At 33.3% G+C, this 24,317-nt stretch overlaps 1 protein-coding gene across 1 annotated transcript; it reads right to left on the bottom strand.

Moving 5' to 3' along the window:
- Positions 1 to 440: 440 nt before the first annotated feature.
- LOC130641930 (endosome/lysosome-associated apoptosis and autophagy regulator family member 2-like) lies at positions 441 to 23,030 on the bottom strand. Its single transcript, XM_057448954.1, has 13 exons — positions 22,740 to 23,030; positions 11,935 to 12,200; positions 11,163 to 11,428; positions 10,246 to 10,332; positions 9,415 to 9,715; positions 9,039 to 9,304; positions 8,553 to 8,896; positions 6,715 to 6,946; positions 5,076 to 5,381; positions 3,803 to 4,049; positions 3,177 to 3,385; positions 2,547 to 2,743; positions 441 to 1,675 (listed from the first exon to the last, which is right to left on the bottom strand). The coding sequence occupies exons 1-12, from the start codon at positions 22,919 to 22,921 to the stop codon at positions 2,549 to 2,551; spliced, it is 2,901 nt and encodes a 966-aa protein (XP_057304937.1). The 5' UTR covers positions 22,922 to 23,030; the 3' UTR covers positions 441 to 1,675; positions 2,547 to 2,548.
- Between the last annotated feature and the right edge of the window lie 1,287 nt (positions 23,031 to 24,317).

The following is a 24,317-nucleotide window of genomic DNA, read 5'->3' as shown; positions in this document are numbered from 1 at the left end:
ACAAAATTTCATTTTTGCAAGACTAGCATGTTTAAAGATTATTTCAAGTTACTTCGTTCAACACAACATTAACTTGTTTTTTCTAATTTGGTGAGAAAGTTTTACAACCTCTTTCTATGCACTTGATCCCTGTTTTTTCACCCTTAGAAAAATGACTTAAAGTCGATTTGGAATATCCTATTCTCGTCTGGCGTCTGTTATAAAAAAAAGTTATCTGGTTTTCATCTACTTCCAGAAACATTGTGACCAGCTATATTTGAAGTGTTATCATTAAAATATGCAAAATAATACTTAAAAAAATAGAACTCCAAAAAAAACAGCCCACAACATTGTTCAGTGCCTTTAAATAAGTCGTTATGTATTTTTATGCTTGTTGGAAAGAGGAAAATAGTAACAGTACAAAATCACTAACACAAACCTCACATGTAAATAAGCAAACATTATTGGTTTTCTCGTTGGTATATTTATTTACAGAGAAGTTTGGATAATATTTCGCTACAAATCAAGTGAAATCATTTAAAGCATTTAAAATCTGATTAAATATATAACTTGATAAAAAGTACATAAAAGCATAAACAATTTAAAGGAGAATGACAAGGTTAATTAGACTGCGAATTGGTGTTGTATTACCCGATCCTTAAAACAATTCAAAGCTCAACAGTCCCTATTTTACTTCATCATTCTCTTTTTAACTGACACAATTAACTACATTACTTTAAAATCAAAACCGTATGATTATGCGTTACATAACATTTAATATACACAAAAACTAAAAGCGGGCATTCGCATAGATTATTGGAGTCTTTGACGAAACGCCAGTTCGTGCAAATCGTCGCATTGATTGTCCAAGTTTGATTGTAGTTTAAATATATGACTTAGATGTCTTAATACAATGCATACCAAAGAAAAATGAGCAAAAGTTTAAAAAGTATAGATTTAAGCCATGTATTAAAGTTATTTGAATTCTATTTTGACAAAAATTAAAAGACTTTTTATCCTGTTAAAGTTCTTACAAAATAAATCCAAATATTCAGAATAGACATAAATATTTTAAACTTACATAAAAAAAAATCATGGTTAGTATCACAGAGTTGTAATTAGAGGGCGATAATTAGAGGGCGGTAGATAAAGGGCGGTATCTAAAGGGCAGTAATTAAAAGGCGGTGATTAAAGGGCGGAGATTAGAGGGTGATCAACACGAATATTTCAGTAGTAAATAAATGTACAGGCTGACCGTAAAAACTAATATAAAAGTAAATTATTTTTGTCTAATGGAACAATGAATGTGGATACCGGACACATATGATAAGAAGGTAATAATATATCATGGTACCCTTTTATAAGTTAACAATTATCAAATCAAGATTCTAGACAGTATATGATTTGTTCTTTATTGAAAATTTACAAGTTAAATATGGTAAACCACAACAGAAAGTTATATGTAAACGGCTTTCTCATTATTGTTATGATGAAACAATGTAAAAATGGCGTTTAAAAACGTCTCTGCGAAAACTAACCGAGCAAGAATATAATGTAACCCAAGTTTTTTACAAAATGAACAACTTAATAGCTACCCTTCTGGCTTTATAATGGTTTTCATCTCCATGTTTTAACTAATATTTACATTTCGTCGTCACATCACAACAATACACCTTGCCGACATGAATCTGCAACTCTGCAAAAAAAGTCCAAAAAAAACCCGTTTAGTATGGAAACAAGAAAACAACATCTTATTCTTAGAAAATGCTCACTCCATATCAAGTCTTTTTTTTTCTGACACACTTAATATTTTACAGACATCAAAATTTTATACTTTCTAAAACCTTGCATTATACTTTAAACAACAAATTTGCATGTTGATATAAAACAGACTGTAAAGAATTATGCTAATTTTTGAAACAGATGTCAAATTTAATCATTGACAATATTGAAAAAGATAGTTTGGGACTTCTAACAGATGAACAAAAATTTTGTTATTGTTCTATGTAATAAACAAAAACAAAAATTGCGACGTGCCATGAAAAGATTCGACATGCACATCTTAAAAAGTAAATACACCCTTACAAGTTTTACATCCTCGCAACCCATAATAAGAATCACAATCCAATAGGAAAAAATATTTCGCGGAAAGGAACGGACAAAAGCAGAACGGAATAGAACAGACAATTTCCTGTTAGTAATTTCCACTTCATATTATTGCGCACATATCAATAGAGATCGTAAAACACACTGCGCATTCTAATGAAAAAAATAATCTGATTGGCTAACTCACTCTCCATGTTTTTTTCTGCACAGTTCGCAAAGAAAAAGTTGAACTCGATTCTACTCTCTCCAGAACGAAAAGGAACGGAAAGGATAATTTTCCACTCACGTTGTGTAAAAAATTTAAATACGAATGCTTATAACCTTTTCTGTTCATACCCGTTCTGTTCCGCGACAAATTTTCTTGAAGTGGAAAACAGCTTTTACGTATGCTGTAAAATAAACGAGACATCCCTAGCAACGTGAACTAAGTCTTTCAAAAGATTGATAGAATATTTAGTTACCTCTACATATGCATATTATCGACGAGTTCGTCTTCATCGTCCTGCACTTTAGAGAACGATTTTCCTGGTAGAAATATGGTGTCGCGTAGATATCGATTCCTCCTCGCATAGTAGACGACAAACACGATAAGGATGGCAATAATCAAAGCCAATACGATCAGCACAATCACGAGCCTTTTATTGTTGCTCGAACCGGACTGTATTGAAAACAGAACAAAGCGTAAACATTTAAAATACATCAACGCACCAAATAGCAATATCTATCTGAACCAGATTCTCTGGTGTAACTCCCTGCAAACTTAGTTCGGGTTGGGCAAGGCAAAACTAGATTTATATTATTAGCGTTAATACGAGGATTGTCAATAGAAACTAAATAGAAACTAAATATGATTGGCTATAACGTACAATATTGAATAACTACAATGAAGGAGTTTTGTGTTTTATAACAGATTAGAAGGTTTTCTTCAGCTTGATAACATTATCTCGTGCAGGACACAATTCTTTTTAACGATCAAAAGTGACGGCACAGATATTCGAGCTGTCGAGCACAGAAGGTTTGACATTCCTGCATAGCACGAAATACTCCTACTGAGTAAAACAAAACATGAAAGAATTAAATCATTTTTCTACCTCTTGATCATCTGTTGAGCAGTTTTGAATTTCCACCATTAAATTCTTATAATTATCATTTAACCGACAACCTGTTAACCGCGAGTTTGTGACATATCGTTTACCATGGATGCATTTGGAATATACTTTGGAATAATCTTTGTCGCGACATAACGGACATGCGTATACTGTTCGCCAAAGTAATTCGTAATGGCAATATTTATCAATAGCTAAAAGGAGATGTTAATAAAGTTGGGTAGGGACAGGAGGGACATCAACAACGATCATGACAGTCAGGATAGCGACAACGCAAACAACAACAAATACGACAGTTACGATGACTAAGACAAGCACAAGGACAACGACGTAAACGAAACCAACAACAAAGAAAACAAGGAGTGAGACGGCAAAAACGACAACAACAACGTGCACTATTACGAAAATTACAACGATAACCACGACGACGACTACGACACGACAACAAAAACTACGACAATGACAACCACGACGACGATAACGACAGCGATAACAACAACAAACCACAGAGACGATAACCACAACCACGACGACAACGAAAACCAAACCGATAACGGCAACGACAACAACAAAAACAACGATGACAATAACATTAAAAAAGTTTTACATACATGTGTCATTGCTTCGAGCTTCTGGTTTACCAACCCCTGCGTTTGGATCACACAACATAATGATGCTGGTAGATGCAGCAACGTGCTGACTGGTTGGTTTGTGCCAACATTGATATCCATGCGTCAAATTAATCATAAGGCCGGACGAAACATTTTTTAACGGGAGGAAGTTCAACACGCGTCCAATAGGATAGCTTTGGTATTTATCAAACGACCAGCGTTTGCAGGCCATTGTTTTCAAATATATCTGCAAAAAAATTTTTCATTAGAAACAACAACAAGTGCACTCTGTTTTCGCAGTCAAGCCTGACAGTCATATTTAGAATTGATTCACAGAAGACAGCTTCCATTGCGCACTTATGCACAGTGTCCTCAACCACCTCCATCAACCCCCCTCTTACTTGGTCCTCCAACCAAAGTCGTCCACCAGTTGCAGCTTCTTCCCCCTCAAGCAAAAAAAAATTACATATCTTTCCCTAGAATATAAAATCTCCTTTACTAAAAGTTAATATAACAATTTATTACGCGCAATTAGTTCCACCATTTAACTAGAAATATTTTCTCCTTCCCTACAAGCAAGGAAATTTCGGAAATGTAAATCAAGCAGGGAAATCACTTCTGCTTACAAGTGGAAAATCAAAATGTACAACTTCCACGCGCCTATTCACTTTTCTTAATTATTTCAGTTGTATATATAGTTGTAGTATATATAGTATATATAGTTGTATATAGTTTTTTGCACCACCAGGGGGCAGTTATAACATGAACGACCTAAGAGAACAAAAAACATTTGCTCTAAAATCTCATTCGCTACTTGTTTATCATATTGAAGAAAAAATGTTGAACAGAAGGGTCGAAATAATTCTTGGTTGATTTAATTTTTGTTCGGCGAAGAATTTTATCCAACGGAAATTCTGTCTGATGAAATATGTACAAGAATACTTACATAAAAATGAAAGTCTAAAGTCGTAGTTTTTTACATTTCATGCAAAGAAATTGAGATAGTAAGGCATAAACAAGAAATTGCAAAATTGCACAAAAGTGACGAAATCTTACAGCACTTCGCAACTGTGGTACCATTTTGCGCAGAGACAGACAAAATATGGGTAATATCCAGACTAGTCGTTAGCCCGTGGAAAAATCCACGACTTAACAGAGGTCGCACATACTTTCAAATCGGTATTTCGTGCGTTTTTATGCGCCTGCTAACACCATTTTTAACAGACTAATATTGTAGAAACAATGAAATAAAGATTTTATACCAATAACCAACCTCTTTGTAAACTTCTAGCTTTTTTTGTGGATGGTTTTGATTAATCCTTCTCTTCTTTACCAAACACGACGAATTATCATGCGACAATGAGCATATATTGATGTGATATATCAATGGGAAGTAGTAATGTGCCTTTTTGTTATAATTTCGAACTCTGTACATTGATCCGTTGACAACTTTTAGAGGTGATAGGTCGTACACGATCCCCTCTGCTGGTGAGAAAGTACAATTACCATAGTCGCATCCATCTCTCATTGCATTTGAAGTCGTGCCCGACCCACAAGGTATACATTTCTTGCTCCCTTCCTGAAAAAAAAGTTTTATGCGACATTTTAATCTTCAATATACGCCGACAAATCACGCATTCTTACAGGATTTTATTAAATTTAAATACTAATTTGGACGAGATACTTATTTTTCAACTGGTTTAAGGAAATTAAAAACAAAGGTCCCAAAATATTTCAGAGTTTTATTGGATATTGTAATATGAACAATGAGAAGAGAATTTCATTCGTATTCCCAAGAAAAACTAGCTTTGCTGCAAGTAAAGAACGCAGACAATTGTCGTGTTTTTTTATGCATGGAGATATGCATATACCCATAAAATATTCTAAACCAAATGGAAAAAACTATACAACAAAACACTTCAACTTAGTCGACAGCCTGTGGAAAATCCCACGCTAAATCCTGTCTGTCCTATGTATTTCCCGCATCTCAATTTTGTACATCCTTGCCCGCCTGTTAGCATGGTGTAATGAAATTTACTTGGACGGGGGTTATTACTATAATTATAGATGTGACTATGACGACGTTTTCGATTTCTTAAATATAAAACTTTATAATATAGTAGTGAGTCCGAGGACGAGATTTTCGCCCGTCGTAGGATTGCTATTTAGTGTAGCCCGTGAATAAATCCACGAGTTCGCCCGTTTCTCTTTATAAACTGCATTTCGTGTTTCCGTAGCAAAAACACGGAGTACGGGCACAAATAAAGAGATAAACAGTATGTTTCGTTGTTATTGTTGCTTTTAGAGAATTGAAGTGTATAGTCGGTTGCCCGTGGAACAACCCACGGGTTCGCCCGCTCTTTTTTTACCACAGTGCGTGCGTCTCGCTAATTGCGCAGCTAAGCTACCATTTTGCGTGACAGACAGACAGACGTATACGGGTATTATAATATAGACTAGCCGTTAACCCGTGGAAAATTCCACGGGGTCGCCCGTCCTTTATATATCGCATTTCGTGTTTCCGCCACGGGACTCGCCTATCGCAGACAGACAGACAAAATACGGCTATTATTAAAGAGATAAGTTTTTATATTACTAGTAGGTTGAGGTTTTAAGAACAGATGGGAATTTTGACTTTACCATTTTTGCACAAACTCGATTTTTTTAGCATGCTTACTCATTTCGGAGGGTACTTATTTTGCGGATTTTTCTCCGATTTGTGCTTTTGTGCTCTATCCATGCCAAAAAACGTAAGCACAACAGTTATACAAAAAAAGAAAAACCAGTATTAGCAACAACAATATCAATATATCGTTACTGTTAGTTCTCCATAAAACGTTATAACCAGAGAAAAGCAGAAAAAGATACCACAAAATAAAAAGCAAACTAAAATGAAATCTGCTACACATTACCACGTCACTAAATGAGCCATTCGGGCAAGGCGTACAAGTAGTGGATCCATTTCTACTGTATGTACCAACGGGACATTTCACACAAAGATTCTTCTCTGCTTTGGTTCCAGCAGGACATTCAACACAAGCTTTTGATGAACCCTGTACAGCACCGAAAATGTGAACGTAATGTATTCTTGCTTCATAGCTGACAAATGAAATGTTGGCCTCGTCTTCATGATGGAACAAAGCTCTAAAAATAAAGAAATCACATTATTATTAGTACTGATACTGTGGAAAAGAAGATTAGTGGTAGAGCATTCGCTTCCAGTGCGGGAGGTCGTGGGTTCAAACCCCGGGTGAGTCATGCCAAAGACTATAAAAGTGTAAATCGTTTCTTTTTGCTTAACGTTCAGCATGAGTATAGAATCGATATATTAGGGGGTTGTCCAGTTGAGCGATTGCTGTGCTTGCACAACTTCCGTAGCTCAAATGGGAGCTTTAAATTCGCTAGGACCCCCTTCGCAAGACCCTCATTGATAGCAGTACCAATAGGAACTGAAGAGGCTATCGTGGGTAAACAAATTTCAATAATAATAATAACATTATCATAGTTCTCCCGTTTCTTGGTCAATTATCCATTAAAACTAGACGAAAATTAAGAAAGATTTTTAAAGAGTGCTGTAAACTAGATGTCATATTCAAAACTTTTTTCAGGTTTAAAAATAAATTGAATATACGTAGACGTGGATATAAAGAGTACTTAATACTTAACCACCACGATGGAATTCCTTAAAAATATCTTCACAGAATATAGTTATGACCAACATCACCTCCAAACAATAATTTCGACTTACAAACCACCCGGTCAAATCCACCAAGATAAAAACAAAAGCAAAACAAAAATTCCAATTAACACAATGATAACGATGTTTACATGCTTCACTACTGTGGATACCATGGATAAGTGAAAAACTCTGAAGAGCGTTCAAAAAAGTCATTGATAAAACCTTGCCAACTTGGCTGAAATTCTTGGTTCAAGAAACCAATCTACGCAACCTGTTTTATCAACACCTAGTGTGAACATGATATCATGCTCATATGGAAAGAAGTAAATATAAAATGCAAATAATAAATCGTTCAATGGACAGACCAGTGATAGCTGAACATGAAGGAGGGGATCAGATGGGGTGGAAGGTAATATTAAAAGTGCGTTGGAGAGGTACTTGAAATTCAATAAGAAACAAACAAAACCATGATCAATTTCGGGTTGAATATAAATGGTAAGAAATAATGGCAGCCATTCCTTCAATCGATTTGAAGGCCTGCTATTGAGGTTACTACTGATAGGTTGCCAAAAATGTCTTTGGATATTAAGAAAAAAATCATGCAGATAAGCCATGAATTGATGTTTTGTGCTATTCGTCATAACTTTCACATTAGTAATTAGTTGATAAGATCCTTAAAATTTGTTGTTTTATTTCTGCTTATATTGATCTACCATTCTCCTTGACGATGAGCAATACCAGTCTATATGCGCCTATCCTCAAGTGCAAAAAGCCAATCAGAATGTCTAAAAACTTGTATTACCCCCTTGCAAATTCCAGACGGTTAACAAAGTACAATAACACTCATACTGACACTATATATAAAATATAATTGATTTAAATAAATCTTATTGGCTAATTTGGCTTCTCTAGTTAAGGAAATTGTGAAAAATTAAAATGATTCCTTTATTTTGAGAATAAATTAGAAATTTTGTGCCTATAAGAAGTAAAATGTTAGAAACAATAAGACTAATCAGAACCTTGAGCAACTGAAACAGTGTTTGATCAGTAAGTTCATTAAAAAAATCTTACGAAAAAGAGTAGTTTCCTGGTTCTCTCAGTCGATACTCATGATGCCTTACAGTTCCATTCCGCAAATAATGATAATATCGACTGACACAGTCTGTGGTGTACATGGTTTTGTTGCCTTTCTTCACTGTCATCTTCAAATAGCAATGATTGTGTTTGGCAAGCTTGGGTTTCTTTGAGTAGGTCATTCTGCAATCCACAGAACAGTTAAAAGAAACTTTTGCATTTATGTAATCCACATGCACATCTGGAAATTCCAAAACGGAGTCAAAGTTACCCGCAAATCTATGAGTAGCTAAATACTGTCCCCTGGGTTCCCAAATATTAACATTCTTTTTGAAAGTTTTCTAAAAACAAAAAGAAAGAGAGAAACTTGATTATGTACTCCAAACAACATTTAACTTTACCCTATAAATAAGCAATCGACATGTTTCAAAAAACATTTTTAAACACCTATACTTTTTCAACAGAAGAATAAATATATCTTACTAGACAATCACCACTGCATCTTTGCGTTATGGCACTAGTGAGCTTTTCCCCGGGGAAGAAATCTAAGTAAAAGCCAGGAATCGCAGCACTACCCTTTGGACATGTTTTGCACTTTGGCAATGTTCCATTTGATGTTGTTCCAGTTTTGCATTCCACACATTTTGGTGTTCCACTTGTAATAAGAGCATAGCCTGGTTGACACGCACACGGCACATCCCTATCTTTAGGAGGTAATGTTTTGTTTACGCATGAATTGTGAGTGTTCCCTAAGGTCAAGAAATTAAGTAATTATTTCTTGAATAATTCACTTAATAATAAATATTTCCTTAAAGAGGTTAAAATTTAAGAATTCTTTTTAAAGACAATTCTAGCATACCTGGAAGCAACGGCAAATTTGCGGTTTGTGTTAAAATCCATTTCCCAGCTTTCTTTCTGCATTGTTTAATATCTTCAATAGCGAAATAGTAGTCCTGTAGTGTGCACGGTGGTAGAGGCTCACATTTCGTTCCTCCAAGGCGAGAAAAAAAATTAGCTTTACAGGGCTTACATTCCTGTTGCCCTGGTTGGTCCTGGTAAAAATTTTGTGAGCATTTGATACAATTGTTTGCACCTTGTGTATCAGAGAATGTACCAGGAGGGCACTTTATACATTTTGTGTTTGGAGTCTCCGTACCAACCTAAAGCAAAATTAAAAATAATACTTTTATTAAATAAAAATTTAGTTAAAAAAGTGGAGAAAATCTGCTATTAACCCTATCATCACAATTGACAAGAAATTTCTTAGGTCTGACCATAAAAAAGTCTCTGAGCAGGCCAAGTTTTTTCAATAAATATAAGGGACTTTATTTCATTCGGCCGTCCTTAATTAATTGTTGGTTTGCCGTTTTCCGACTCGTAGCAATGGATAAATAATTTGAGTCAGTAATTTGTTTGGGTCGGAAATCAGCGAAATACTGGAAAAATTAAAGAATGAATAAAAATCCTGACCCAAAATTTTTGTGGTCGGCGAGAAATTGCAAAGGTCGGTCGGAAAACAACAAAGTAAAAATGTTTTAGAGACGGCCTTATGATGAAGTTTTTTCTATCGTGAAAGGGCAACATAAAACTGCTGCTGAACAATAATAACAAGTTTTTTATGCAAACTGTGTATTACACTGCAAACACGAAGCTATTGCAACGTAAACAAATCTAAGAAAAACTTCAATACCATAGAGATGTATTGCAGGTAGGCAACATCTTCAATTTGATCTCTTGTACAAGTTTTCTGATAAACAAACTTGAATTGATTAAATCCCTAAATTGTTGCATAAAGATGATAAAAAAACACAATTAAGAAAAACCAATTCAATAATCAAATCTTGTTGTGATTAAATTATATGTAGTAGTATTACAGCAAACATATTGGGCTACTGCCTTAATTTAAGCTTTATAGTAAAATAAAAATCATTCTAATGTTGTGGTTGGTTGGTATTTGTTTTCTTTTTAAAATTAAGTTCTTTGGTTAATGGAGATTTTGGAAACTTTTAAAATTTTTTCACTATTTGAGACGATAACTCTTACTTTTTAGTGGTTTACTCTAAAGAAAGGATAGCAAGAATAAAAAAGAAAGCTAGATAGCTTGTGATTGGGTGCGTAAAAAATTCTAAAACAACCCTTTAAAAGCTTAATATGACAAGACTTCGAAACTTGCTTATAAAAAGGTTTCTAAGTACACCAAAATAGCAGGCTTGCAATTACAAATGTATCTGTAAGTTTGTTGACTATACAATAGTGAACAAAGTGTCTTTTTAGTGATAGGGCCTCCCTAGCTAGAAAGAGACTTTCTTAAGTTAGGGTTAGATACGAGTGGTATAGGAGCAACTGTAAGCCAAAAAAAGATAAAGATACTAAGCAATTACAAATATGGAATTTGCAAATTTAACATCTTTCGTTTATATTAAATAATTATATTTATTCAAAAAAAGCATACTGATTTACAAATTGTAAATAGTGTACTGTTAATCCAATCCTACGTTTGAAAAAAGGACTGTAAATTTAAGACACTTAGAGAATAGTGTCTATCCAAAAATACCTAAGACCCACCTTTAGTCCCATTATCCATCAGGCAATATGAAAATGACTTACTGCTGAGATATTGTAGTTGAATGTCGTCCATTGAAACTGAGAATCCACTCTCAATCTTAGTACATTGTTTATATAGAAGTGAAGGCCATTAGGACACACTGTAGCTCCTCTTCTGCAGGGCGAACCATCCACCTTATATCTGAATGAAATTTGATTATGCCATGACTTCCCTACAAAATTCCGACTTAAGGACAAAATAGATTGCTCAAAACAATGAAGGTCCGATGAATTTTTTGGGGTGCCAGATATCAGATAAGCTCCATTTCCTAGAAGATAAATTAAATTTTTTATAACAAACAACCAAAGCTCTGTACACTTTTAATAAATGTTGTTGTCGTTGGTTTTTATAAAAATAAAGTGCTAAGCAACAGTTGCACAACGGTCACACAACTTTATTGCAAATACAAGTTGCGCAAAATGCAGGACGAATGTTGCACAATAACTGTTGCAATTACAGACAAACATTCAAACTATACCGGAAAATATGGTAGATGGATTTCATGTTTGCTTACAGCTTGTAAATTTACTTTAATATTAAAGGGGAACTACACAACTTTATTGCAAATACAAGTTGCGCAAAATGCAGGACGAATGTTGCACAATAACTGTTGCAATTACAGACAAACATTCAAACTAAATATAAAATTACTTATAATTAATTACACAAGCCTTGACTTTGCCTTTACTGAAAGTAAGAGGAGCTATATTTTTGAGAATTTTTGAACCATGATTTATTAAGTTTTAGGCGTAACAAGAATTTAGATCTACGTACCTCTTGACTGCCATGTGCTGCAGCGTTTTCCTGTCAGAAAATCACTGCAATATGGAAAAACATCTAAGGCGTGCCCTGGTACGCCAGTTTTGTTCCAATTTGTCCAGTCATCAAGCATTTCACCCCCATGGCTGTAGAAACCAGGCTGACATTTTTTGCAAGTGATGTTAGGAAACTCTTCCACTTCTCCTTCACCTGGCAGACAATCGCATGGCACACCTTCTACAATTGGTGGGTATTTTGTGCTGGTATTAGAATTCAGGTCACTAAAACATGAAGGTTTATACAGTTAAAACTGTACATAAGAATTGTCTTTTAAAAGGCTCTTACCACATTATTGTCAAAATACTGTAAAGCAACTTTCTAATTACTGTAAAGCAACTGTTGTCTTTTTTATTCTCATAAACCAGCTGATTCTGCTGATTCATTTTGTGTCTGAAGAAGAGTGTATTAGCTTAGTTGTGCATTTGGACACATTTTGTTTGTATATAAAAAATTAAAGAAAAATATATGTAATTTCAGAAGACTGAGATTTCCTGATGATTTCATTAATGGTCTGTCCAATAAGGTAATTTTCTTTCAGAAACACTGATTAAGAATTAAGAAAATGCACGGGATCTTGGCTATGACTAATGATTACCAAGTTTATTGGGGTTATGTTTCCTGATTTTATCATTAATACATCAGTTCAGAAATCATCAACTAGCCTAAGAGAATTGGCCTAACTTTGACCTAGGTGTACCTTTAAGTCTAATTTTTGTTCATAAATATATTTAGTGACAGCTTCTGGACTTTTTTGGGATGTGTTGATGGACTTTTCGACAACCAATAGAACTATAGTTCATAAATAATTAAACAACACAAGTTTTCATAATTTTTCTTGAATTTTTATAGATGAAGTAGGAAAATTATACATCCCCTAACGAAATATGTCAAAAACTTTTACGTAATGGGGTTGTATATTATGTTATCATGTTTCACCTAGAACACTACTGTGTACTTTGATATTACTGTATTTTCCAGTATATAACCCGCGGGTTATAAGTTGATTTTTACGACTTCCACTGTTGTGCGTGTTACAATGTGGTGCGGGTAATGTGATAAGTTTTATATTTTCTGTCATTTATTGTGAAATTTAAAAATTATACATTCAATGAAGAAAACAGTACCAACGGGATAAAATGCGTACATTAATATAACTGCATGCGGGATCCTATATCTACATAATCTTACTTGAACTACGTGATTTAATTTTTTTCAGACAGTGAAATTGCTTTAAATTTCTATTGCTTGCCAGTGCTAGTATTACCAGCTCTCTCTGAAATTCTGGAGATCATTTTTTCTTTGTGTTGAATGTAATTCTAATCTATTTGTATCTTTGCAATTACATCAAGCACATTGAAATGATTTGCTTCTGGTAATAGAGCAATATAGCAGGTATCACTTTTAGGTTTAATTGACACGTATTTCACAACCTAGTGCCCAAGACTTAATTATTAATTTCTGTTAAAAATATTGAAAAATGTTAAAATTAAAGTATAGATAATAATTTTCTTTTTTTATCTTCGCTACCTTCGAGCAACAGGTGGCCACTGAAAATATCAAAAATAAATTTAAAATACAATTAATAAGACACACGCAACTATCTGCCGCCATTTATTTCATCGTGCACGCTGTGATTGCTGAGATGTAAATAGATAATAAAATTCTATAAAAATTAGAAAAGAATGTTCCGTACATTGCTGTTACAGACAATCTGTGATAATTATTATGTTGTTTATTTTTATGCCAAAAAAACTTAAATATACATAAAAAACAGAGATTTTACTTTGGATTTATAACCTGATAGGATGGGTTTTTTTTATTTGTTTATTTGTTTAATCGCAGGAAGTAAGAGTTATTATTGGCTAAACTAATGTTTACAAATAAAGGGAAAACAGCATTGTCAAATTAATTTTGATTCATTATTATTTTGGCAATTAGAGACAAGGAAGTTAAGAGTGAGAGAGTCGCTAGTTCAGACACTCGATTCTCATGTTTGGGGGTCACGAGTTTAAACGTCCCCCACTTGTCTCCATCATGAAAAAAACAGAACACACGCACATTTATAAAATGATTAGGGTAAGCAAAAATACGCTGAATTTTTTTCCTAACACGATGCGGGTTATGCAAAGGTGCGGGTAAGTAAAACACATCGATTGATATGCGGGTTATACAAAGGTACGGGTATCTGTTAGCACCTAGTTTATAACTCCCTAAAAAAGCTGAGCTGCGGGTTATACGATGTGCGGGTTATATACCGGAAAATATGGTAGATGGATTTCATGTTTGCTTACAGCTTGTAAATTTACTTTAATATTAAAGGGGAACTACACGCAAAAATTATTTTTTAATATATTGTCAAAAATGGGTGGTATATAATGGGTGGTGTAAAAATAAAAAGTGCAACTTAATTATGTCTGTTTTTACCTCAATGAGAGCATTTCTTTGCCAACAATATGCCTTTTTTCAACTAGCCACGTAAAAACAAGAAGAGTGGAATTATTAACAAAAATGACATTGCAAAAGTGTAACACGTAGCAAACCGCAGCTAGAGGCCTCCAAGAAAAGACATTGGAAAGAAAAGGAGACATTAAAATTTGTTGTAACTTATTTTTTAATAAACATGAATTAAAAAAACTACAATTTATATTGTTCATTTATGTGATAGCAAATGTTTGCCAGAGTTTTCTACACTGCAAAGACCCAGAAGAAATATATGAAATTAAATTTATGAATACATAAATAAAACCAAATGTACAAAGTAAATCCTAAAAGTATATACCAAAAGTAAATCTTTCTCATTCATTAAAAAACAATGACAACCAATAATATTTCTCAAATGAACAGTCATAAAAAAACTTTGACGCTTTCAAACACTTTTGATGCATTGTCCCGTTGATAACAGGTTATAATTTTCAGAAAGGGTAAAAAGATGAAATTGTATCGATGAAGGAGAACAGTAGCCCATCTTTTTTTAATTCTTTTGTGTGATGGACCTCACCTTGGAAAGTTTGCATATAAAATAGAAACAATTAAGGGGGTAAAATGGACAATTTTTCTCGCTAGGGAAAAAGTGTATCACAGAAAATGCCTCAAGAAGCTTTAATGATGTACAACAGTGGCTCGTTAGAGATAGTTGAGAACTTCTGTTACTTAGGTGATATGTTGGGCAGTGAAGGGGGTTTGGGAAGGGGTGTTACTTGCAGGATAGGTTCTGCTTGGAAAAAGTTCAGAGAGTTACTTCCTTCGTTGACTATCAGAGTTCTGTTAATTGAGGTAAAAGGTAGGTTGTATGAGGCCTGTGTAAGAAGTGTTATGTTGTACAGTAGTGAGACATGGGCAGTGAAGCAGGAAGATCTTGACCGTTTAGAAAGGAATGATATGAGAATGGTTAGGTGGATGTGTAACGCCAGTCTGAGAGACAGAAAGAGTTCAGATGAGCTAAGAAGCAGGATAAGTCTCCGTAGAATTAAAGATGTTATCCAGATAAGAAAATTGAATTGGCTGGGGCACTTGGAAAGAATGGAGGAGGATAATTGGGTAAGAAAGTGTAGAGACTTAATAGTTCCTGGGGCAAAGCCCATAGGCAGACCTGGCAGGAGGTTATAAGGACAGACTTGATACAGAGGAAGTTGAGTTTAGATCTAACACAGTCTAGATCAGATTGGAAGAGGGTCATTAATATACCCCATCCAACCCATGCTAGCATGGAAAACGGACGTGAAGCCGAGAATGATGATGATGATGAAGTGTGCATGTGCAGTGCACATTACTGTTTGTCTTCCTTATAAAGTGGATTTTTCTACAGGGTGTTCAACTTGGCTATGCAAAATGGATGTAACTAAAATGTCCTATTTGTTATTTTTTGACGTTTTTAGATATTACATATAAATTAAATTGACATACAGCAAATACGATTAACCAAGCCATTGCATTCCAGAAACATAGTTTCGAATGGTAGAAAAAACAGGCGTCAACTCTTATATATGTAACTAGGTATCACAACAGTTCATGGAATAATATGATTCTATATATAATTTTGACTGTAATCTCTACACAAGAGAATTGCCATCCAACCAAGTGGAAATTTAACTAGTATTTAAGGTGTGAGTAAGGGAAAAAATCTCATTTTTTTCAAAAAAAATTTTTTTACGCATTCGTATAGAATCGAATACGAGCTTTTTGATAGAAAAGAAAAAAAATCTGAAAGAATGTCTTTATTCCAAAAAAACCTACTTTACATTCACAACACACATAACTTATTGTACTCACAAAAACATATTTCTGAATGTTCATAAATATGTCATCTTGAGAATAATTTTTACTCACTTTCAGACGAGCGAACTTTTATGATAATGAAATTACCGTCATAAAAGATTATAAAAAAAGCAATCGTTATTTTTATGTGGAACTTTGTTATATTTTTTTTCATTTTTTTACTTTTATCTGTGTCCTTTCTTCTTCTTATTTGTTATCTTATCCATGTTGTTTCGTTATGATCAAAGTGTGGAAGTAAGTAGACATGTGCGCATCATACAGAAAATGTTCAAATACATTTGTTACTTTGGCGACGAATGAATTATACAGAAAATAATGAACTAACTTTTAAAAAATCTTTAAAACTCCTTTTCACAGAGTTAATTTTTTCAGAGAGTATGCCATACGTTTTAATCTCCATTTACAAAACAATAAAAGCTTTAAGGAGGAGTATACATCTCGGATGCTTTTTTGAATTAAGGTGTGAATGTAACCCTAACTCGAGTTATGATGGTTTTTGTGATGAAACGAAGGGAATAATTTAGTACTTAACTTTGATGGGAAATATCTTTAAAAGTAAAAACATTCAAGGCATAATTCAAAAATGCTCCCGAGATATATGTATAGTGAATACAAAATTGCAAACAGAATGTATGAAAATCTTTTAGTTTTGTAAATAGAGCAAATTTTTTAAACAAGGGGGTCATTTTTTAAGGCGTTTTTTTATGATCTAAAATTATTTTTTTCAAATAATATTTTGATCATTGTCTAGATAATTTTATATGCTTTTGGAATATAACTAAGTCAATGCATTAACCACCATTCAATTTTAGTTACACGATTTATAATACATAGCACTTCTTTCCCTTACTCACACCTTAATTCCGTAATTCTACATATTATATAATTTCCATAATTCTACATTTTTGTCAAACCTTCTGTCCCTTATGTCAGTGGAAATATTATAATTCAGTATATAATTTAGTTAAAAAAAAATGTAAATTTATCTTTACTTACATACATCAAAACATTGATAAAATTGTTGCAGATTAGATTTGGACAAACATAGAACTATTTGGTTAAAAGAAAAGTATGGCATGTATTACAGGTCTTAAATGGACGTCATGAGGAAAGGTTTTAGAGTTAACAGTAGGGTAGTAGATTGATCAATATGCTGTTCATTTGTGGTAAAATTATTCATATTTATTAAACACTTTAACAAAAACATTGTGTTTATAATTGATACATATAGTTTTGGTTTAAGAGAATTATGTACAAAGCTTAAAAAAAGAAACGTAAGTAAAATAAACAGAAAATGCCACAGAGTAATTTAGACAGCACAGAGAAAGTATGATGTAAAAAAGGCCTAATGAATTTTTATTTTTGTCTGGAGTATAATTGTTTAGACAGTTAAGTGGTCTATAGAACGTTCAGACATGTTTGTGAAGTCAAGTATTTTTATTTTCACATCCTTGACAGTAATTACACAAAAATGATCATTTTAGGCATGAATATTATTGTTAAAGTGCTATTAGGTCAAGGTCAGAAAAATCGTTTTTTAAAAGTAAATTATTAGTGTGAGAAAATTTTTTTTAAAATAACAAGTTTATTCTTTATGTAACTTTCAAAACAATTATATATTATATTTACATTTACACCCTTGCATAATAACTAGACCAGACAGGTATGACCTAAAATTAAAATGGGACTAATTTTTTAAGCAGCATCAACCTATTGTTTAAGAAAAGACATCATAAAAAATAAATAAATAAATTACTTGTTCATCAAAGCACATTATCCTATTTCATGATTAAGTATTAAAAGGGAATCTAGGGTATAAAATGATGTTGGACTTATATTATAGAGGTTAAAAGGTTGGTTAACAAGTCTTTCAAATTTTTTTTTTTTTTCGTTCTTAAGATATTCCCATTTAAAGAAGATTTTTTATACTTTCACATTAAAGGAACAACAAATTATGACATTTTCTGTCACAAGTTATTTTAGACCTGTTAAGAAATGTTTATTAAATTTTATAAATGCATAGATATTACAAAGGCAGGCTTCTCATTTTGTAAATATGTGCTTACGTGATCAATCACGTACGCCAGTTGAACATGTTACGCGATTGCGTAGCGTACCTAATTTGCTCTGGGTACGCGATTTTTAAAATGGGTATTTATATGTGTAACAACGCGCGTGCAAAGGCGTGCGATACGGGCTCCAAGGTTAATCATTTTTGCGTATTCATTTTGTGGTAGAAAAGTAGGGGACGTTTTAAATCGTGAACCCCAAACACAATGATTGAGTGTCTATGTATAGCGATTCTCTCAACCTTAACTTCCTTTTCTACATGTCCGAAATAGTATGCATGACTATACTGTTATTTTCATAAATATTTTGTTGATTTTTCAGGTCATTACAAGCAAATAGGCAAACATATGCTTTGTTTTCAAATTCAAAAAATCTTTATCAACATGGCTTAAATAAAACTTTAAAATTCCTTCGGAAGGTTTAGCTACATTTTAACAAAATTTATACAGACAACAGCATGTGAGTTTCGTTTTAAAAATTGTTTGAATAATACTTGCAGCATAAAGAAAAAAATCCATCATTAAATTTGGACCAGCTATGGTTTTCAATTGCTTTGTCAAATGAAAATCTTATCTGCAATTAAATCCATGATAAAATGTCTGTTCTGCCTGTAAGTACAATTTTGCAGAAAGGCCTCATCCGTACTCTGTTGGTGTTCACCTCCGCATTAGTCAAGAACCACATGGCTGGATTTCTTGTGTAAGACCTGGTTACCAACGATGAAAGGGCCAGGCAAAAGAGATTTATGTCTACGTAGTTCTTTTAACTAAGTCAGAAGTTGGTGAATTAGCTAGGATGATCAGGTTGGCTATGAATAGGCTTGCTCAAGGATTAAAAGGACTGGGATTATTCAATAATTCTGAGATCTAAAAGTGTCCCACCAAGAAAAGACTGTAACTAACACATTGCTAGCATCATGGCATGTGGATTTTTAAATATGACTATCTTTCATTAGGAAGTAATCTGTCAACGGAGGTATGTGGTTCTTCCCGTGCCTCACGTAATTCAGGTACACAATAGGGCGTAGGAACGCGATCGCGTACCTCAAAATGAGAAGCCTGAAAGGTGAATTGATTAGCATAATTATTGCCAAAATGACACTTATTTACTCATTCCAGGTCTCCTAATTTTTGCTGAATAACCCATAATTTGGAGACTGCAAACTTATTGAGTATAGCCAGGGCAGATTAATGTAAATGATTTAACGCTCTGACAGGAAACAAGATGATTTCTTTTATTTTAAGTGGAATAATTTAATATAGCCGCATTCCGCATGGCCTTTGTACAGCTTATGTAAAGCAAAATTTATTATAAACTGTGACCTTACCAGCTGTAAAAAAATTTTTGTATGACACAATTAATTTATTTGGTAAATTTATGGTTTATACATAATTGTTTTTGTACAAACTTCTTATTGATTATTAAAGAAAATAATTCCTTTAATTTAATAATTGGATTTAACAAAGCTTTAGTAGGTTTGATTGCATGAAGGCATGTCTAGTGGTTAAGTATTTAATTACCTTAATGACTGATGGTAGACCCAAACAGCTTGTGCTAAACATTATAAACCTATTAAATATGCCAAAAGCTCATTACAAGATAGCAATGACTGTGGATTTTCTAATTAGCAGTTAAAAAGCATGCTTAATTAAATAAAAAATGCAAAATATTTTATAAACTTAAGGTGGCAGTAACCCTTTTTTAGCTGTCCAAATAGCTGAATTATTTACTCAGTATTTTATTCTTACCTTTTTTACTATTTCCTGAAAATATAGGCCTTAATACATAATAAAATGATTAAAATTTAACACTAAAATTGCTGAGTCAGCAGATATCTCTTTATTAAAAATGTATTATAAACAAGAAAAAAATCAGCTTCTAGGAGCTCCAACTTTTTACAATCTCGTTATGTTTCATCAGCTTCTGGTTTGAAATAAACCTTGGGTTAACCCTGTTAAAACGGTGTGCGGATTTTTTTGTTCATTCTTATTTTTTAACAATAGCCTTTTGTGTTTTTCAAAAGATTCTTTGTTAGCATCCCCCGCTGCATTGAACACCGTTAAAAGAAACATATTACAAATAGAAAGATTTCCGCACACTGTATCATGGCTGCATGGTTCACCAAGCATGTCTGAAAATTTTAAAGCAAAACGAAAATGCTATTGAAAGTTAAAGCTTGTGCAGTGTACCATCTTTGTTGTATAATAATTACGTCAATTCTTCCTGTACAATTTCGTAAGCGCTAGACTTAAACTATATTCGGCAGAACTAATTAATTATTCATGAATTTTATTTTAAAGAGAAATTATTGAGGCTGAATATTTTTGGTGAAAGATAATAGTATTTTAGCCATAAAATCGTGACAAGTGTGTTACAACAGAAAAAAAATGAATATATAGTCTGAAAACAATCTTTTGTAACTAATTATGTAAAAAAAAATTCCTATTTTTAAAGGGGTTATTGCCACCTTAACAGGAAAACCCTTTTACAATATTTTGAAGGGTTACAATTATTTATTTAAATTGCTGAAAAGTAGTTAACAATTATAAATTCTATGAAATAAAAAGAATAAAATAAGCCTCATAGCATGTACATGCATTATTTATATACGATCATTAATTTGATTTTATCTATTACAACAGATTAAACACAGAATTTGTAAACAAAAAATGTCTATTATGTTATCAAACATCTCAATTAAAGAAATAATGTTAAGCACAAGATTAAAAAAACATAAACAGATTTCTAAAAGAAAAAACTTTAGTAAATAGATAAATCCAAAAGCTTGTCAATAAAAATTTGGTACATATTATGCAACCTGCAATTTCAAAACATCTGGTCAACTCAAAGTATTTTATATCTTGATAAATAAACATCGATTCTTCTTTTTAATTAATCCTAACTATCAATGCTGTTTGGTGTTTGAAAGACACCCCAATACCAATGAAATACAAAATCTTGTTTGCTTTCAGCAGAAAAATTGTATGGAAATTCATAAAGTAAAAACATTAAAAAACTTATATCCCTTGATATTTGTGAGGCTAGCCATGTAAAACATGGAATCTCTGCACATTTTCCAGCCTTGCTGATCTTTTAAAACATATCTTGCAATTCAACATTTTACATATATAATATATAAAATTGTTATTGGTATAACAGTCATAATATATATATATATATGTATATGTATAGGTATATTTATATGTATAGGTATACGCATAGGTATATCTATACGTATACCTACCCATATATGTATACCTATACATATACGTATACGTGTACCTATACCTATACGTATACCTATACCTACCTATACATATACATACATAGATAGATAGATGTGCATATTTTACATGGCTAGCCTCACAAATATCGAGGGATATACCCTGTCTATTATTTCCAGGAGGGGCCATGGCTTAGATGGAGAGTCCTAGAGTATTTAATGCTCATTTTGAGCTATGCAGACCCAATTATTAGGGCCCACGCTCTACTAGACAACTCCCGGCAACATCCAACGGCCCACACAGTGTGCCATCTCCCCAATTTCCCTCACATGGCTTGGGTTAACACGGGGCTATGGTAACATTCACTCGGCCATGTTGAATCGCCGTCAAGAGGAATCGAACCCCGGTCTCCCGCACAGAGTACGAAAGCTATAACCACTAATCTACGGCGCCACATACATATGTACACTCATTTTCTGTATGAAAAAGAAAGTGAACAGAGTGTATATATAAATTTAACAGGCATTTGAGCCTAAACAATAATATTTTTTATTTCTAGTTCTAATAATTAATTTCATGGCATAAAAAGATATTGACTTGACAGCAACCCTAAACATACAAAGGACATTAAAACTGTAACAAACTGGTAAAGTTGTGTATTATTTTGTTTTCATTGTTCTTGTAGCTGAAGCTAAAGCAAAAACATATATACACAGTTAAAGCTATGGCTTATACTGTCACAGATAAAAAATTTCAACTTCTAGCTATATTGTAGAAAAACTACTTTGGTAATCACTAACATATACTGCCTGGCAGTGAGCGGGATTCGATCGGCGGTCCCCAGAACTGGGAGCTGCAGACGAACCCCCTACACTACGTGCGGCAATATGTTAGTGATGAACTCAGATAGTTTATCCGGATGGTGTGTATACATAGGTGAATATTTATCATAGCACATCCGTATTTCATTCTCAACAGAGAACCGTTTGTTCAGGCAAATCACAAAAACATTGATGCATAAATTTTGGCCAGATCTTGAAAACTTATTTCCTGGTGTTATTCTAGAAATTGTTTCGACAGGTAAACATAATTATAAAACATAACACCCAACTAAAGTCTGTAATAAGCTAGGAAATAGTGGTAATTAGCTACATTTACAGTCAATAAAAAACAGAAAAAAAATGCGCTAACCAGGTTTTATTTAAGTAATAAACAACCTTCTTCTCCCTGTTTACATCACATGGTAAAACATGAGGAACAAAATCTTGGGGTTTACAAGGTTCCAGTTCTTTTTTGGGTTGAGCTGCAGAAGTGTAAAACAAAACGCTACAAAACAAAACTAATGTTAGTCCTTCCCGCAACATCGCCGCCATGTTCGATGGTCCGTGCAGAATAAAATGTTAACGCTGCTGATTACTATCACCATATTATTTTAATAAACTATATACACATACTTTTACATGTTGCGCTGTAATATCACAGACCCGAATTTTATTAGGTTAAGCTGGGTTTACACTGCTCCCGATATAGCGCACAAATGGGATAAAGTAAAACGTTTGAATCATTGTTGATTAAAAACAAACGAAATACAGCAAAATTAAAAGTTAAAACTACCTTTTAGATTAAAATTTTTAGACGATAATTACACAATTATTTTGTTTCCGTACGATGTTTAAAAAATACCGTAAAAGTTACATAGGAACACAAGCTAATATAAATGTTCCTTTGTTTGTCCCAAAAAAGTAGTGCCCAGAAAGCAAAAATGGCAAAAGAACACTACGCGGAAAAGAGGGAAGAATCTAAAAAAAACATTCACGTAAGTTTCTCTACAGGTTGATTAAACTCTTCTTGTATCTTACATTTTATGAATGTTCGTCGCACGCAAAACTCTCGTTTATGTTTAAAGGTACAGTCGCTATAGCGCAATCTCCATAAAGCAGCCATCTCCATAAAGAGGACATCTCCATAACGCGACTATATTTCTTTGAAGCGGCCATCTCCATGAAGAGGACCTACCCATCAGACGGATACTTTTGTGACCCTGTGAAATTAGGACATTAGTGGGCAATTTTATTACTTATATACTTTGTGACTACAAATCTTTTTTAACAGCTTGTTCGTCAAGATATTAATTACGTATGCACATAAGAATATTATTTACTCTCTGTTTTATTCAATCAATGAACTACTTCTGACCCTTCTAACACGTACGTCAAACGCATACGCCCGTCCTTATAAAACCATTTGCTTGTTACTTCAAGGTAATTTTAAACCAACCCTTCCAATACGGAAAAATCTCTAAAACTTGTTAGCACCAACAATTTGTGTTATTGGGACCAGATTCGTAGCATTTTCTTCTATTTCGAAGAAGGACAGAGATCTAAATTTGTTACTGTTGTACTTAAATTAGTGAGAAAATTAGCAAAGTTAAGTTTACCGATGTCACACATTAGGATACAATAAATGCTTTTAGTATACCCATATTACTGTATGGCATCGTTTACTAATTATTTCTGCCCATGCGTGACATTTAAATCACTTACAAAGTTAGATAAAGCATTAAAGTCATTCTTAACAAGATAGTAGCACAAAAACACGACCACATTGTTTCTAAAACTGCAGCACGAAGTCTTAGTTTAAGTGAATCTGAGAAAGCGATCACGACTGATACAAATGTATACACTTTAAAACTTATATTGTTCTTCTCTTTGCACTCCGTTTGAGCTGTACAAACAGAATGAAAATTGATAATTTTGTAAGCAAAAACAT

This window comes from Hydractinia symbiolongicarpus, chromosome 4 (assembly GCF_029227915.1).
Source record: "Hydractinia symbiolongicarpus strain clone_291-10 chromosome 4, HSymV2.1, whole genome shotgun sequence".
Taxonomy (NCBI): domain Eukaryota; kingdom Metazoa; phylum Cnidaria; class Hydrozoa; order Anthoathecata; family Hydractiniidae; genus Hydractinia; species Hydractinia symbiolongicarpus.
This window is presented reverse-complemented; position numbering and strand designations above follow the sequence as displayed.